This window comes from Eubalaena glacialis, chromosome 12 (assembly GCF_028564815.1).
Source record: "Eubalaena glacialis isolate mEubGla1 chromosome 12, mEubGla1.1.hap2.+ XY, whole genome shotgun sequence".
Lineage (NCBI taxonomy): Eukaryota > Metazoa > Chordata > Mammalia > Artiodactyla > Balaenidae > Eubalaena > Eubalaena glacialis.
In genome coordinates, this window is record NC_083727.1 from 27,544,679 (window position 1) to 27,562,769 (window position 18,091).

Genomic DNA, 18,091 nt, shown 5'->3' on the forward strand with positions numbered 1-18,091 from the left:
GAGGAAAGTAGAAAAACAGTTTAAATGACTTGTTGAGAAAGCTTTGAATTAACACTAAGGCTCAGTGTAAATCACTTTGCTTGGAAGTCATATAATCCTTTAACTCCTTAGCTCATTTTTTCATCATACTTACTTTTATCATCTGCTAAACTAGACACAGTTTTATATGGGGAAGAACTCAGTAAGAGCAGAGTAGTTACGATCTAGAGTACAAGTAGGAGTCTGAAGGAGCTATGGGAGTGACTTTGCCACCGGAGGAAGGGCCATTTGACCCAGGACTTGAAAGATGGTTGAAGTTTGCCAGGTGGGAAGAGGTGTTTTGGGCAGGGGGTAGCGTGTAAAAATGTACATGATTATACGGTCAATCTAAGGAGTTGAACTGGGGAACAATGGGGAACCAACAGGTTTTCAAGCAAGACTGTGACATCGGGTTTGTTTGGGGGTGGGGGGGAAGATGTCTCTGAGAACAGTATGAAGGATGGATGTGAAGAGGAGATAGACTAAACACCAGGAATAAGAAGGGAATGAGGGCTTAAATACAGTAGAATCGAAAGGATGGGAGAGGAGACACTGAATTCTGATGTAAAATGATGGAGTCAATTGTGGAAGTGTGGAGTTAGGTTGGAGCATCCATGAGGGTGAAACTGAGAATGACCTCGAGGGGTCTAACTTTGTAAACCATTAGGAGGTCATGTATCTGCTATCAGAACGTAGAAGGCAGAGCAGGTTCTGGTTTGAGGTAGGGATGAATATGCAGATATGAGTAAGGTTATGTGATGGATATGACCAGGAAATTCAAGTGGAAATCTTAGGCAGGAAGTTGTGAATACGGAGGAAATAGTGTGTAGTAACAGAAAGTACAGGCTTTGGAATCAGAGCTGACTTAAAATTTCAACTCTACCTCTTTTAGACCGTGTGATCCTGGGAGAGCTATTTATCTCCTTTGGGTTTTTTTTCTTCATTTGATTTTTACTACCAGACAAAATGGGATTATTATTCCCACATTTATTACAATTTTGTTTTCATTTGCCTGATAGCTATTTGTTCATTCATTATTTTTTTTTGACACTTTGTTTTAGGTTTGTTTCTTTTAAACTACATAACTGGGTGTTTTGTGTTTTGGCCTGGTCTAAAAGTCTCAGTCTTAACTAATAGGCTTAGTTTTATTCCTTTAGCTTTTAGTTTTGGCCTGGTCTAAAACTCTCAGTCTTAACTAATAGGCTTAGTTTTATTCCTTTTAGCTTAGTTTTATTCCTTTTAAACTTTGTTTTTTTCCCTTTTTATGGTAGGGGTAGGGTTGGTGGTGTAGAGGTGTAGGCGTTGGTTTGATGAAAGTACTGTTCATTCCATGATTCCCTGTATTAATTTAGAAGTTGTGCTATAATTTTCCATACTATTAGTGGTTACCTTTTCATTCCCATTTCTTCATTATTAAATAAAATTAATTAGTATTTCCTACACAGATGCTCTTATTTTTCATTCCACAGCCCCCCTTCCCAGTGTTGATTAACCAAGTTAAGCTGTTTTTTTAAATTAATATTTAGCACAAAAAAAAGAAAATCAGTGTTTTCATACCAACATAAAAATGAAATTTATTTGAATGTAAGTAATCACAATAATTATTGAGGTAAAGCACACAAATTAAATTTTTAGCCCTCAAAATCAAAACAGAAAGAAACCTAATTGTAATCCCTCACATGTCCTCAAAGGTAAAAACAACTGAGTCATGGGAGTGAATTGAAAAAGATCTTGGAGAACATTTTGTACACACTCTCTAACTTAGAAGTCAAAGGGGTTAGCTAATTGTTCCCAGGTCACACAGAATTAGCAGCAGAATCAAGATCCAAACTCAGATATTATCACTTGTCGTTTTCTGACTTTTCATGATGTTACTGGCTGTTCTGGTAGCCAGTGTTACCAGTAACCTATTCACATCCTTCCATATCCTAGCATGAACCTAAGCTGTGTGCGTTTCAGAGGTTAAGTGTTAACATTGCTCTGTTCTCTGAGTGTCATCATTTTCTTTCCCTCAGATGGTAGTGGAACACGTTCTTCACCCACACTGATGTAAGCCTGCTCAGAAGGACCAGGCTGGGCACTAGGTGGTCGAATGTGACTGGGACGGCAGTTGACCCAGCCCACGAGTGCACCCTCTGGTTCTCTGTCTTATCTGTGTTCTTCTGTTTAGCTGCCTTTCTTCTGTATCGATAAGACAGGAGTTAGTATAACGATCATAAAGATTCACTCACTAGAATTATCTACACGTACGGAGTCCCTACTATGTACCTGGCACTGCCCTCAGCACTTTGTATGTTACCGCGAGCCCACCTGGCAGCCCTGTCAGGAAGACGGTTCGAGGAGACGAGACCACAGAAGTCACTGCTTGCTCAGTGACACATACTGGGGGGTGGCAGAAGTGGGGGGTGGACTCAGGTTCCTGTGAAGCCGGAGCTTCTGCTCTGTCCTATACCCTTTCATTTCAAACTCCTTTTAGTACACGAGTCACTGTGTGTTTCTAAACAGAGTTCAAATTGATGGCGAATTTCCCCTTTGTGTGGCACTGACATACTGTTACAGTGTCAGTATTGAAGTATAATCCTGGTGGCAGCAGCTCAGGGATGGGACTGGGTTGTTAATGACCAGGGGCCACAGTGGGTTTTCATTTCATTTTTATATTATGATCTCAGAGTCCAGGAGAAAATGATAACTTCACAAAAGTAAAGGTTAATGATATTCATCACAGGTCCTTTTTTGGGACATGTTGTTCTTTTATAGAGCTGCCTCTATGAAATTAGTGAATGTTAATGATTTAAATACTGAATGAGTTGTATTTGTCTGTTCAGACTGCCATAACAGACTACCATAGATTGCATGGCTTAAACAACAGAACTTTATTTTCTTACAGTTCTGGAGGCTGGAAAGTTCAAGCCTATCAAGGCTCTGGTAGGCTTCAGTTTCTGATGAGAGCTCCTTTCCTGGCTTTCAGGTGGCCGCTCTGTTCTCACGTGGTCTCTCCTCTGAGTGTGAAGAGAGAGGGAGAGTGAGCTCTCTGGTGTCTCTTTTTATAAGGACAGTAGTCCTATAGGATTAGGTCCCTACCCTTATGACCTCATTTAACCGTGATTACCTCCTGAAGGCCCTATCTCCAAATACAGTCACATTGGGCATTAGGGCTTCAACATATGAATTGCAGGGGGAGGGGACACAATTCAGTCCATAGAAATTGTTGATTTTTTTTCTTGCGTTCAAAAGTCTCATTTATTAATGAGAAAATACAAAACTTTGATATTATCTCATCCACAGGGAATATTTTAAATAACTAAACCTCTTAGAATAAGTTAACTTTCAATTCTTATTAAAATATTGAAATATTTTATGTTATCCTTCAGTTTAAAAGATTGCATGATCTGTACTTGGTAATAATCCTAGCAGTCAGCAGCATACTCTGCAATAATATGAAACTATTGTTTGCTATTTCACCATTGTTTGCCTGTTCTCTGTATGGCTGTTTAAAGACGACAGTTGTTTAAAAAGGCACTGCAATAGGATCTCCACGTCCTGGTAGAAAATTAGAAGTGGAACTCAGGAGTTTGATAAACAAATATTCTTCCTTTAAAAGATTATTTGGGATAAAACTAATTATTGTTGTAATAATGTCTAGCCCTGTTGTGATTGATAACACAATGTTAAGAGCTACCTTTAATTTTCTGAATTGGAATTATGATGATGACAAATCTGGCAATAATGGCTAATATTTACTGAATGCTTACTAAGTGCAGAGAACTATTCTAACTATGTTAGATGTAATGATTCTTTTAATCCTCACAGTAAACCCATGAGAAGGTCCTATATGTAGCTAAAATTTACCCTGACAGAAGTGAGGCATAAGGAAGTTAAGTAATTTGCCTAAGACCAGACATTTATGGGTGAATGAGTCAAGAAGTAGTTCTCAATGAATCAGGAAGTAATTAGTAAGACACTTGGTTATGTACAAGTTGTGGAAAACACTATAGTAAGTGGAAAAAACGTGGGGGGGACGAGTCCTTTGCTACATAGAAATCCGAGTATAAGAAATGCTAAAGTTTGTGGTAGATGTCATAAGAGCAGCAATGAGCCCTGAAGAGATGAAGCTTCTGCAGAAGACCTTAAGGGCAGTGTTCCTCCATATGCCATCAGTGGATCACTTGGGACCAGAATCACCTGGGAAGTTTGTTTAAAATGCAGATTACTGAGCCCCATCCTAGAAGTAGTAGAAATGAATGAGGGTTGGAGCCCAGCAATCTGTGTTTTTATGAGGCTACTGCCTTAAAGGATGGATTTGTTCGGATAAGAAAAAGGATAGCAACTTTCCCAGCAAGGCAACCAGAGGAGCAAAGAGATGGGGGAAGTATGGTTTGTTTAGGAGGTGCAATAAGGAGAAAGGTCTCCAGGGAGAATGAAGAGGCCGTTTTGGAGAGCAATGCAGAACAAGACCAAATAAAGATATTAAGGCCAAGTTTAGGTAGGACTTATTTCACTTAGCATAATATTCTCTAGGTCCATCCATGTTGTCACAAATGGCAAGATTTCATTATTTTTTATGGCTGAGTTATATTCCATGGCCTATGTATACCACATCTTCTTTATCCATTCATCTATTGATATGGACACTTAGGTTGCTTCCATATCTTGGTTATTGTGAATAATGCTGTCTATCTGTTACTTTTAATATGTGTTCTCAGAGTATTTTTTTTTATTTATTCAGTCATTCAGTAAATATTTATTGAGCACATACTATGTGCTTTTTCTCTGAGTAAACTTTTAACTTGGGCCTGAGAATTTCTTTAAAACCATGGGCTTTTAACATTGGAAGGAAGGAACCTTGAAGATCAATTTCTTCATGTTTTAGGCAAGAGAAAACTGAAATCCAAATGAAATTGTCCAGATCTCACTATGTGTTAGCAGCAGAGCTGCTGGGAAAACCCAGATCTCTGTGTACCACCCTGAGTGATGTCAGAGGACAAACTTACCGTGGGTTTGTCCTCATCCTTTTCCTTACATGAAAGTCAAGTCAGTTCAGATCCATTTCAGTAGATTTGTCTCCTGAAATGAATAGCTCTGGAAAGATTTAATGGTAGCAGAAATATAGAATCTCTAATATCAAATATTTAGAGGAAACAAAATGTTCTGAATTTATTGTTTTTCCCTTAAAAAGTATTGTTTTTCCCTTGGTATTTTAATTGATATACCAAGTAGTGTCCTCCAGGTTTATGCTCGATATTTTGTTTGGACACTTTTGCCAACAATATTAATAACTCACATTAAAAATGTGTTTAGCTATCACGGCTGAAGGAAGCATCATATTTTAAAAAGTTTTGTGGGATTTATTTTTCCCTGAAATGAGGAAGGAGCATATATATGTGAAGAAGACAGGAAGCATTCCATCATTGAACCATATTTTTTGAGTTGTATATTTTCATTCAGCTTTTTTTTTAAGTCTTACCTAAATAAATTATGAACTCTTCAGCCACAAAGTCAACTGTTTATTTGATCCCTGACATCCTTTTACTGACTCAATGTGATATGCCTGTGAGGCATATCTTTCATCAACTATCAATCTTTGGGATTTTCTCCCAAATCCTTTCAACACTTACAGAAACAATGCTATGTTGAAACAAATGAAGTCACACACTTTTTTTTTTGGTAAATTTTTTTTAAATGTATTTATTTAATTAATTTATTTTTGGCTGCGTTGGGTCTTCGTTGCTGCGTGCGGGTTTTCTCTAGTTGCGGCGAGCGGGGGCTACTCTTCATTGCGCTGCGTGTGCTTCTCATTGCAGTGGCTTCTCTTGTTGCGGAGCACGGGCTCTAGGCGTGCAGTCTTCAGTAGTTGCGGCACGTGGGCTCAGTAGTCGTGGCTCATGGGCTCTAGAGTGCAGGCTCAGTAGTTGTGGCACACGGGCTTAGTTGCTCCGTGGCATGTGGGATCTTCCCAGGCCAGGGCTCGAACCCGTGTCCCCTGCATTGGCAGGCGGATTCTTAACCACTGCACCACCAGGGGAGCCCAAGGCACACACTTTTGATCTGGAGGATATCACATGTTTTAATGAGAGAGAGACAGATGGTACTGTGGGTTTGAGGGCATCACATCGCTATCAGCATTGAGATGTGATGCATGCGTGTGATGCATGCACTCTTCTGCAGTAATAATATACCAAACTAGAGGGCTGTTCCAGTTCCCAAAGAGTAGAATTCAGTGCATCTTCTTTGGCCTCGTTGTTTGCATATTACGTTACGCTAAAAATTTAACAGTAATATTTTTTTCCTGAAAATTTGAGAAAAGCAAAGGCCATGGTTGGTTAATTAAAACCAAAGACCCCATCCATGTTTGTTAAATGTGGGCCGTTTCTACAGCCCTAACTGTTAAGTTTTTCAACCTGCCTGTGTTTGGTTTCCCTCATTTTTCTTCCTGAAGCTGCAAGAGAAATAATCTGGTTAGAGAGAGAAGAGCGGGCCAGGCAGCACTACGAAAAGCACCTGGAGGAGCGGAAGAAGAAGTTAGAAGAGCAGAGGCTGAAGGAGGAACGTAGGAGGGCTGCTGTGGAGGAGAAGCGAAGGCAGAGGCTCGAGGAGGACAAGGTGGGATGCTGCTCTGGGGGAAACGTGGGAGGCTCGTCTGTTTCAGAAACACAGCACGTTTACTGTGGAGCTTCCCGTTAAGGCGCTGGGATGCACAGCAGGAATGTCTCAGAGGCAGCGGATTTACAGAGTCATAGTGTCTAGGGAGGTTGTGGTGTGGAAATCAGGTAGAGAATGGTATAATTGTCACTGTTGCCCCAGGACCTTTAAAAGCTCGTTTCGCTGGTCTAGACCTATAACTTATTTATGTTTACTTCATCTATACTGAAGTCTTAAGACTACTCCCAGTAATTGGATTTCTGTAGGGCTTTACCATTTACAAACGTTTCCTCATAGATTGTCTCATTTAACTCTTACTCAATCCTTGAGTAAGTGTTGTCAGTTTTTGTGAAAATGGACATTTAGACTCAGAATAGGTAAGTTACAGAAAGTCGTACAATCCATTAAGTTGTGGGGTTGGGATTACCCACATCCGTAGATTCCAGATGCTGTTTTTAAAATACAGTACCACAGGTGTTTAAGCTAAGACCTGCACTACCAGGCTTACGTGAGTCGATGCAAGCATCACACTCCCAGTAGTAATAGTAATCGTCATTTAAGTACCTGCTGTATGCCAAGCGCTTTATCAACTGGAGCCTAATAATTTCAGCAACCCCCACCCAGGTTGATACTACTCTCACCTTAAGGTGTAGGACTTAGGAAGTTTAAGTAGTACCTCTCACTCCACTCGGCCTTAAGTTGAAGACTCCTCAGACAACCAGGTGAAATCTAATCATCAGCTCCTCTCTTCCCTTTAAGGAACGCCATGAAGCCGTTGTACGACGTACAATGGAAAGGAGCCAGAAGCCAAAACAGAAGCATAACCGGTGGTCATGGGGAGGTCCTCTCCACGGGAGCCCCAGTATCCACAGCGCAGGTAAACAGACAGTAACCGCTTTCAAAAATCACTATTTTTTTCTGGACAGTACAAGTCACAGTTGCTTTTTTATTCTGTGTTTGCAAAACAAAAATCCTGCGGAAATAATTAAGTTACACTTAAAGGATGCTTCTACTGTTTGAGGATAAGAGGGTGATGGAGGTAAGAAGATAAGGTTCCCTCCCTCCACACAGGCTGATTTTCTCATCCTTTACAAAATTCTTTAAAGAAATGGAAATCTATGCAATGTTTCTAAACAACTACTTTCAACTCTACATTATTTTAAGTAATTCATTTGCATAGGGGTTTCAGGATTATGGAATAGTTTAACCAGTTTCGTCTTTTTCTCTGGAAGAACCATAGCAATATTGACAATCAGAATCAATACTATGAGCTTATGTATTCTGACCCTAAAGTATACGCAACACTAAGGCTCTTCAAGAGAAAATACAGATTTCTGAAGCTAGAAATAGTAGATGTCCAAGCAAATGGATGTTCCTTTGTTCTTGAATTGACATAAAATCATACTGAAATTTGGATTTAGTGAAAGGCTTTATTTTTGTACTGTAAATTCAATACACCTTGAATTTTATATAGTGTGTCAGTTCTTTTTCATTTGTGTGAGTCTAATAAGCTTTTTTTTTTTTTTAATTTACTTTGAAAAATCATTGTCTTACATTCTGTCCCCAGGTGGTTTTGTTGAGTCATCATTCACCTTTCTCGATTTAGCAGGACTGGACCACCACTTCACAACTTTTGGTGGTACTAGAAAACGTGGTACAGACATCCTTGTGATTTGCTGATTGCCTGACCTGTAGTAGCACCTCAGACCTAGGGCCAGTTCCTCAATAGCTGAACCATCACCACCTTAGTCATAATGTATGCTTAATATCCTGTTGCATAGACCTAGATCTGGGACGTGGCACAGTGTTTCTCAAGTGTTAATAATATGACTCAGGTGACTTAAAGGTATTGAAATAAAGTAATTACATGTGCTATGTTTACTTTCTTTTTAAATGATCATTTTGGATAAAACCTTAAAAAAATGTTTTTTCATTAATAAATCACCAGGGGTCAAAGTACATCCAGTGTGGCTTTATCCACCGGACCGCCCCATCAGTACAGCTGTTGCCACTTTCAGTTTTAATTTGAATAACTATGGATTTTCGTTTGCTTTATTCTCTTTCATTCCTAACATTCAGTGTATCTTCAATAACCCCTGCATTTAAAAAGATCTAAAAGCATATTGCCACAACTTTGCAGTGAACCAAATTTGAAAGCATGTTTTTTTCCCTTGGCTCTTCATGACCCAGTGGTATTTGCTGTGGGGCACATATCAAATCTGTGGTCATAAGGATCATTTACATGTGATATTTCATTCTAGGGATAATTTTGCATATTCCATGCAAAAAAGCTGTCATGGTATATACTTTTATAACCTTACTTATTTTTCTTTTGCCTGGCTTCATGTTTTACATGCGCACGTTACACATGTAAACCTGTTACAGATTTTCAAACATTTTTGAGGGGAACTCAAGTTACTTAGCTTTACTTCTTGCTTCCACACTCAGTTCAATATATGACCTTTGTTATTGCCACTCAGAGCAAGAGAAACCAGCGTTGTATTTGTGAGCTGTTGGATAAAATCCTTTTTTATGAGGTTTGTGAATTAGAGAAAATTGCTCTTATACTGGAACAGAGTAGTTTGAAAATAACGGGAATTTGCCAAAATTCTCAAAGGTCAGAACGATCTGCTGAGATCTTGAGAGCAGTGACCAGGTCTCGCTCATTTTGAGTACCCCTTACTTCACAACAATGCCTAACTTGTGGTAGGTACAACAAACAAATCCTAGAAGTTGAATTTAATCCAGATTAAATCAGTGTGTTGTCTCACTGCTCCCACATCAGCTCGCACTGCTTTGTAAAACTTTATACGTTTTAAACCGATTCTTCATAAATCCTTTTGTGGATCTGTGTTTTGTTCAGAGAGGAAAAGAAAAAGATTAAAAATTCTTATATGTTAAGTAATATAATAAATACGTATTATATCTCCATAATTCTAATGATGCATGACAGGCCTGCATGTAGACACAATTTCCCGCCAACTGAAGCTTAACATATAAAGCAATATCAGAAAATGTATTGCTATAAGATCTCCTGGAAATGACTTTCATTTTCCTTCCTTGTGCCCTTGAACCTCACATTTTATCATTAAGATGTTCCTTTTGACATTTTACCCTAAATCTTTTCTTTGTTAGGATTGCCCTAAGAGCCCATCAGTTAAGTGTAAATTTGAGTCACAGAAATGATGTTTGGTTGTTTTCCTTTCAATAATTAAATTGCTTCATGTAAGTCAAGGATACGTCAATAAATAAAAAATTTTTTAATTAAATTGCTTCAACCGTAAAGATGAGTCGCTGTAGAGGACAGGAATGTCTGATGTTGGTGGAAGAGTTGCTTATTCCCTGCACACTGTAAATAATGGCCCAAAATGGTTATTCTGTGGGGGAAATTTTAACATTTTTACCACCAGGATTAGTTAGACCAGTGGGAACGGGGTTTGAAGGCCTCTCTCACGAGGAATATTTTGGTTTGTTTTCAGTTTTAGAAGACGATAACCATAGAAAATAAAATAAAATATGGCAAAACCCCTTTAACTTTGGCTATTATAGGTCAGAAAAACTCCCTGCATCCTACGTAAATATAATGATGAGATTTTTAGACTTTTCCTTATACGCAGTTTTATTCAGGGAACGTGATTTACGCTAGTGAGTGTGGTTATAGCTTAATTCCACTGTACAGAGAGCAAACTATCAGAGCTGATTTTTGCCTTTTATACAGCTATTATTTCTCTTCTGACTTGAACTTTAAGAATTACCCTAAAATTATCCAACAGCCATAAGAATATTATTAATAAACTTAAAGAGAAAGAATTCTGATTTTCTTTGCATTGCCGCCAGTTTTGTTAGGCAAGTTTGTGGGCTGATTCTACATCTGTAAACCACACTAAACTCTGTGTTATAGGCACAGAGGTGTTGTTATTAGTATACTTTTAAAAAAGAAGTGCTCTGGGGGCCATCCTTTCCACACCTAAAGTGTTTCTTTTTCTTTCTTTTTAATCTGTTTTTCTATAATGAACTTTAATGCCCTGGGTAAAATGACTCTACAAGCAAAGGTATCAGCAGATGCACAGAACCTGGTGTTCTTTTTATTCTAGTGTTTGCATTCTAGCTTACCGGCACTATTACTACCCCATTGTTCACACTTCGGGAAATTATGAAGGCGTTCACTTTTATGGGCCCTTTTTTGCTCCACAGCCCCCTTCCATTATTTTCGTTGCCCTCCGCTGCCTTTCCTTTGGTCTTCCTACATTTGCTGTATTATAACAATGTGCTTGAATTTCCCTAGCTGACTGACTGGTGAGCTGAATAGTTATTTTATATTTTTATTTTCCTATAAGAAAAATGAGTATTATTTCTAGCCTTTAAGTTACCTTTAAAATGTCCACTTAGAAAACTGTGCTATAGTAAAGATCTAGTCATAGAGCTGAAAGCATCCAATCCTAGTTTTTCCTGCCATCAGTGAACTAGGAAATTGCAATCCTGCATGCTGGCTGTCAATTAGCATTATCTCCATTTGTTTTAGATCCAGACAGGCGGTCAGTTTCCACCATGAATCTTTCGAAACATGTTGATCCCGTCATTAGCAAGCGGCTCTCCTCTTCATCTGCAACTTTACTAAATTCTCCAGATAGAGGTACAGTCAAAAGGAAAACAAAAAAAGTGTTCTGTTATTTCCTTAATGCTTTTTTTTTTCTGGATGTTTACAGATAAAAATAAGCATCTGAAGTTGCTTTCCCTACGTTTCTTAAATAGGAAGAAAAAAACTTCCGAGTAAAAAAGCAATAAACGTCTGAGCAGCATTTTCCTTGCGACAAGAACGGTTCTCATTTTAGAACTTGGCTGAATGATTGCATTTAGCAGTGATGAAAGCGGTGCTTCTCTCAAGTTTTTAGTACATGAGTTTACAGCTCCAGAAATCACCCACTTATCTACCAACATGCAAATAATCTTTGCTATGAACATTTATTTCACTTCAATCAGATTGTCTTTGACTTTTCATCTGTACTTGGGGAATTCCAGGCTTTAACTTTCTAAAAGACCTTTTTAAATGATTCATGTTGATAGATTTCATTTTGCTAATTTATTTCTCCTTTAACCAAACCTTTCTTACTGCATTTCTTGTGTGTGCGTGACTGGTTTTCTGGTGTCCATTCATTTAAAGGGATTTGGCCTAACTTCAAGAATATCATTATTTAAGCCTCCTAAAAATTTCAGTATTCATAGTCCTCCAATTAACATTTTATTTGAATTTTGAGTTTTATTCATCCCATGGATTTACAGTACATGAATGTTGAGTTACTTATAATATGAAAGTTTTATTTTACATATTTACATATCATAGAAGGAAAAATCAAGCTTTTAAGATAAGCTACTTGTTTTACATAACTAAAATGATTTTAAATTTAAAAATCCAAAGAATTATTGTGCAATATAAAAACACATACTCTTTGAAAGTAACAAACTGTGGTTACTTTGAGTGCTTTATTAAGAAACTGATTGGTTTTGAAGTGTTTATAGTCTTTAAAAAGAATGTAATGTGTGCATGTTCTATATGTGTGTATGTGTATTTGTATATTTTGTATTGTATAAAAGTTATGGTGTCATTGTTATGTACAATATAATGCGTTGATGTTATAATTAATCTCTTAAAGCAGTAAATGAACAACTGCCTATTCTTGCCTTTTAACCTAAATCATTTATTTTAATCTAGTTTGCCTAAATCATTGATATTAGACATGTAGTCAAATTAACGGCCTTTTATATGTTAGAGAAAAGTATTATGAATTGAAGTTCCTTTCATAAGTAGCCTTTATTTTCAAACCAATTCCCTTAAAATAACGTAAAATATAGCATGCTGTTCTTAACAGTTGTGTGTTCATCTTTTCTTTGGAATTGGTCACTTAGCACTTGAATTTTATATTTTTGTAAACGTGGGTCTAAGACAAACTATAACTGGGACTCACGGAAGTTTTCAGTTAAACCTTGGCTTATTGCCTCCTCCAATCCCATAGCCGAAACTGGGGCAAGGTTGGGGGTAGGCAGATGGGCAATAAACCGAACAGAGTACTATCCACACTTCTGTGGATTGACAGTGCTGTGTCAACTAGAAATAACATGTTTTGTAGACTCTGCATGACAATATCTGATTGGATATTCTTAAGTAATTGGATCTTAGAACTGGGAAAAATTTGTTGGTTGGCTCATCTACTTCAGTTGGGGTAATAGAGTCCCTAAGAGGTGAAGGGCCTGACTTCATATCCTACAAGTTAATCGCTGGAGAAGGGGGACTAGAACAGAGATCACCAGCCCCCAACCCATGTTGTTGTTGCGCTGCATTTGTAGTTCTCTCCTTCATGGATGTCCTTCCTTACATCAATCCTGACTCCACGCCCTCTTCCTTTGGGTGAGGTTAAGGGTCAGGGGCAGTTCAATAAGCAGTTCATAGCTGGGGCCAGGAAATTGCCCCTTGAATCATGGTGCAGGCCTATAAAACCCAATGCTAAGCTGGACTAAAAGGATGAGGGGGAGAGCACTAAATTTACGGGTTCCCTGTCTCCTCCCCCCTTATCAAAAGAACTGTGAACCAGTTCTGGTCTAACTGACGAGGTCAGCCTGGAAGAAAGATCCGCTTCATCCAGGCGCTCCCGTGTGGTCCAGGAAGCAATTTTTTTTTTTTTTTTAAGTTAGGCAGAACCCTAGCGCAGTGAGAGGGCTCTGTCTTTTAATGAGAATAGAAATCTTCTGCATTTGCACTTCTCTAATTTAGAGATTTAAGTAATTTAGTTAGTATAATTTCTTTTCTGTTATCTATTTTTTAAATTTGATTATGCTTTATTATCAAAGTAGAGAGCATTCTTATCAAATTATTGGAGGCTTTTACAGTCTGATCATAGAGAGTGTACACCATTACTAGATTGTTTGAGCTTTCTCAGCCCTACAGCACAGGCCTTAAAGCTGATATTAAATTGAAGCTCTGATACTATTAAAGTTGACATTCAGCTGGAATGCTCTGCTGGTTATTCAAAATGCTGGAATATTTCCATACCAGTTGGTAAATATCCACTTCCCCGAGCTGTGCTTCCCCAGGCCCTACAGAGTGTTATCTACTAGCTCTACTAGTAGAGCTCTACTGGTGCCTTGCCCCACCAGTTTTTAAATATTTTGATCATCACACCTGAATACAGTGTCACATAAACTGATAAAATGCCCGAGTTAAAGGAAACCCCTGATTACCAAAGATTTCTGTAATCACTGCAACAGAGAGAATATTGCCCCTGGAAATTTTTGCATTAAAAATGTGTATTGCATATTATCTTAAGCTTCCTGCTTAACCAGCTTTTTTCTCAAGGAAGAAGAATAGGGCGTTTGAAAAAAGTAAGAAGGAAATTGGCTACTCTTTGCTGAAAATTAGTCCATACATTTTTTTCCCAGAATCTAGATTAGAGGACATGGTGGAGGACCTAAAGCTGAATCCTGCCCACGTGTTCTGTTTGACTGGAGCAGGGGTTTTTTGTTCCTGTTTTAGATCTAATTAATTGCCATCATATTAAAAAATGTAAGATTTCATATAACATTTAGGTCAGGATGTGGCAACACTTGCCTGATTTCTGCATGGCACCCATCATCTGGAACTGAATAGTGATTTCCTGCTTGTGAAGGAACAGGGTAGCACAAATATCTCTAATGTTTAGTTGCCTCCTTGGACCAGATGGTCTTTTATGGGAATTGTCAATATCTCATTTTAAGTGCTTAAGTAGGATCAATATTATAGTTGTTTCATGAGAATTAATACCTTTCCTTCGGGAGCTTATCATCTCAAGATCAGGCCCCTCTAGGTTAAAAAAAAATAACAAAAAACAATAAAGTAACTCTCCTGTACTAACCTTTACTAAAAAGTTATGGAAGAGATCTATTTCTCTCTTGCTCAGAGCATAGTTATGAATGTGGTAGAAGTGGAAACGTTTCTCCTCGCAAAATCTTTCATTCACAGTTTCGAAGTTATAAAACAAATCTCTTTGGATTTGCTTTAAACACCAGTCAAAGAGGGTGTTTAATGATCTTCATTTGAGGCAGATTCTTTGGTTGATGGCTTAAAGACCAACAGAAATAAAGTAATTGAGCTTCTCAATCAAGGGGGAAAAAAAGACATGGCTTTTCATTGATAAACCATCTCTGCAGTTCTAAGCCAGTCATCCTACAGAGTTTATCTAAGAAAAGGAAGCATTCACCTCTTCTTCCCTTTATCATCTACTGAAAATACAATTCTGTTGAAGATTTTAATTTAATCCTAATCACTTTTCCCACTGATTTAATTCTCTGAATGTATTCTAATTTTAGGTTAGACTATATTCTGCTGTTGATACACATACACACACACACACACTGCCATACTATAGTTTATATAACACTTATCCTACTGTGCATTCTACTAACTGTGTAACTATTACAATAGTTTTTATAATAGATCTTTTTATTTGTCAGCAGATTTAATTTAACCGTGAAGACTCTCCCAATAAACAGAAAATCTAATAAAGAACTCACTAATTCTTAAATTCACCAGCACCTTGATCAAAATAGCTACTCTTTTAAAATAAAGTCCGATAATTAAGGTACTTATTGGAGGTTGGTACACTTCCTTTCAAATAGGAGCGGATATTTTCTACAACAGCCTTTAACATCGGATGGCTTCTATTAACTAAAACTAATTTCCTAGAATTCAGAAGTCATTTATTTAAAATATAACATATATAAAAAATTATTATAAGGACAGTTGCTCCAGAGACCAGAGGACTTGCACCTGCTGTTTATGGTGCAGAACAGAAGTGGCCTTGTCAGGTGTAGACAGTTTGAAAGACTTTTACAAGTGGCTTGGAAGTGTATTCTAAAATAGAGATACAGCCCTCCCTCAGTATCCGCAGAGGGTTGGTTCCAGGAGCCGCTGCAGATACCCAAATCCTCAGATGCTCAAGTTCCATAGTGAGCCCTCCGCATCTGCGGGTTCTGCATCCGTGGATACTGAGGGCCAACTGTATATTTATTGGGAAATATAAAATGTGGAAAAATCCACATATAAGTCGACCTGCGCAGTTCAAACCTGTATTGTTCAAGGGTCAAGTGTATATGCTCACTTTATTTTAGTGATATTTGTAGGATTTTGCAAGCTTCTTTCCTGATATCTTTGGAAAGTAGCTTCTATATTTTCATGGACCATCCCTGGACGCTAACAGTATAAGCAAAGTAATTAATTTATAATTAGCATGCATTTCCTAACAGTGGTCTTGCAAAGCCCCAGTACAATTTGGGACTCCATTGCATCATTTTAAATTTATTTCCTTGATTCTTCACACACCCACTAGTAATTTCTGACATTATGATTATATTGGATTTTGGCTTTTCTATCTTAATTTTATCTTCAGCTTTACCCTTTTCCTCCATCAGAATTTTTATGTTGTTGCCAAACCAGGGACCTGAAAGAACTTGCTTGCTGAATGAGAAAGTCAAAAGAAAAACTTATACAGAACTTTGCATGAGTCCTCTTTCATTTTATTATATCTAATTTCCCCCAGTTGCCCAAGTAGCAATTCATGGAGATGTAGCAAAATTTAATGGAGACCTTTTCTCTATTCACATATTTCCAGTCTTGCATTAAGCTGGCAAAGCCTTTGTTGAAGTTGACATTCAGGGTACTTAGGACGCCTTTTGGCTGAGGTGTGTGCCGTCATCGCCCATCCTGATGAGGGCAGATGGGTTCGACAGACTCAGAGATACATGCCAAACCTGCTGGAAATGGTTCTTCTGTTTTGTTACCTGTTGGATCCATAGGAGGGTGGTTAGCAAAATCTGTGTCCATAAAACTAATACAGAACCTGCCACAAACTTAACATCTTGAAGAGAGGCACCTTATGGAATAGCTGCTCCTTTGAGCAGAGTCCCTCCTGCCCTGACTCTCCACCAGCTCCCTCCCCGGACAGCCAGGTCTCTGTCGAGGTCTCTCTCGAGGGCCCGGCGTGTGTGGGAGCGATAGGGGCGATGCCTTGCACCCCCTCGCCCCTGGAAAGAATGCTTCTAACATCTCACTTATGTGGTGACGTTTAGCTCGCCGCCTGCAGCTCAGCCCATGGGAGAGCAGCGTGGTTAACAGATTGCTGACGCCCACACATTCGTTCCTGGCCAGAAGTAAAAGCACAGCTGCCTTGTCTGGAGATACAGGTAAAACTGTCAAGGTGCAACTTTCTCTGTGAGGTAAAGTCCTCCTTTAGAAGCATCTCTAAGCCGCCCATTTTCATCTAATCCCATCTCAATTTTTCCCATCGTGTGCTTCTCCTCCTCCCATTGGAATGGCGTTGGAAATGTGTCTGTTGGTGTTGGTTTCATGCCCCTGGTATTGTTTCCTCTGAGCATCCGTCTTAGCATCTTATCTGGACACCAGATGCCGGGCAGGTAAAGGATGCCCCTCCCTGTGATCAGATGGCTTCAGAGGCTTCTGTCTGTTCATAGTGTTACCAGAAAATCCTATCCCTTACCCACCTTTCTTTCTGCCCCTGCATCTGAGCAGATGATCAAAGGTAGAAATAATTTAATATCTAATACTAATTTGTGGACCTGGGGATAAACTCAAAGCACAAGCCGATTTAAGCATAGCATTTCATAATGTAGCTGTGGACTAGTCACTTATCCTCCCTGGGCTAGTCTTTTATATGTAATCGAGGAATAGTACCCTTTGAAAACTCTATAAAGAGTTGTGGAGAAGGCTAATTACAGTGTTCTTATTTGTTACATACTTTGAAAATATGTAAAATGTGCTAAGTACTAGTTATTATAATTAGTTATAACTCCTCTACTTCTTTGAAATATAAAACACTCCTGAATGAGCCAATTAGTTTAATGAGAAGTTAGTATAGAGTCTACATCTAGCTGGAAAGAAAAATACATATTAGGCTTTTGGCAGTGTCTCTCTCATGGTGAGTTGATTTTGACTTTCCCAAATATCTATGGGCACAATTGGTGTATCTATGTAACCAGCCCTCATCTTTGGCACGTGGGAAATTGCATAGCCTCTTCATAAAGCTCCCTTTAAAAAGGCTTTGCCTCTGCAAGCCTCTTCATGTTCACTAGCCCTCTTTTTTAATAATAATTCTTGGTGGTTTTATGATATTTTTCATCTATGGTGCCCAATGAGCTAGTATCAACCCGAATTCTCACAATACCCCTGGGAGGCAGTCAAGAAAGCAAGTGCAGGCATTCGCACCACCTGCCTGTGGAAAACGAGATTGACAATAAGTGACTTATATCAGAGGCACTTAGAAAATTGGTGGACTAAATCTTAAACGTGCTTCTATCCTCGGCACTCTCGTGATGCTCTCTCTACCATTGTGCGTTCAACTAGCTGGACCACAGTGATCTGTGTTTTCTATAAAGTAACTCTCCTGTCAAT

The 18,091-nt window shown here is 38.5% G+C and overlaps 1 protein-coding gene across 2 annotated transcripts in view; it reads left to right on the forward strand.

The window, feature by feature from the left end:
• MAP7 (microtubule associated protein 7) overlaps nt 1–18,091 on the forward strand; it is a 159,052-nt gene that overhangs the window by 115,947 nt on the left and 25,014 nt on the right. For both annotated transcript variants that reach the window (XM_061207674.1, XM_061207675.1), the window contains exons 4-7: nt 6,455–6,618; nt 7,417–7,534; nt 11,180–11,290; nt 16,753–16,866. In XM_061207674.1, the coding sequence (XP_061063657.1) occupies nt 6,455–6,618; nt 7,417–7,534; nt 11,180–11,290; nt 16,753–16,866 (507 nt within the window). The remainder of the gene's footprint in view (nt 1–6,454; nt 6,619–7,416; nt 7,535–11,179; nt 11,291–16,752; nt 16,867–18,091) is intronic.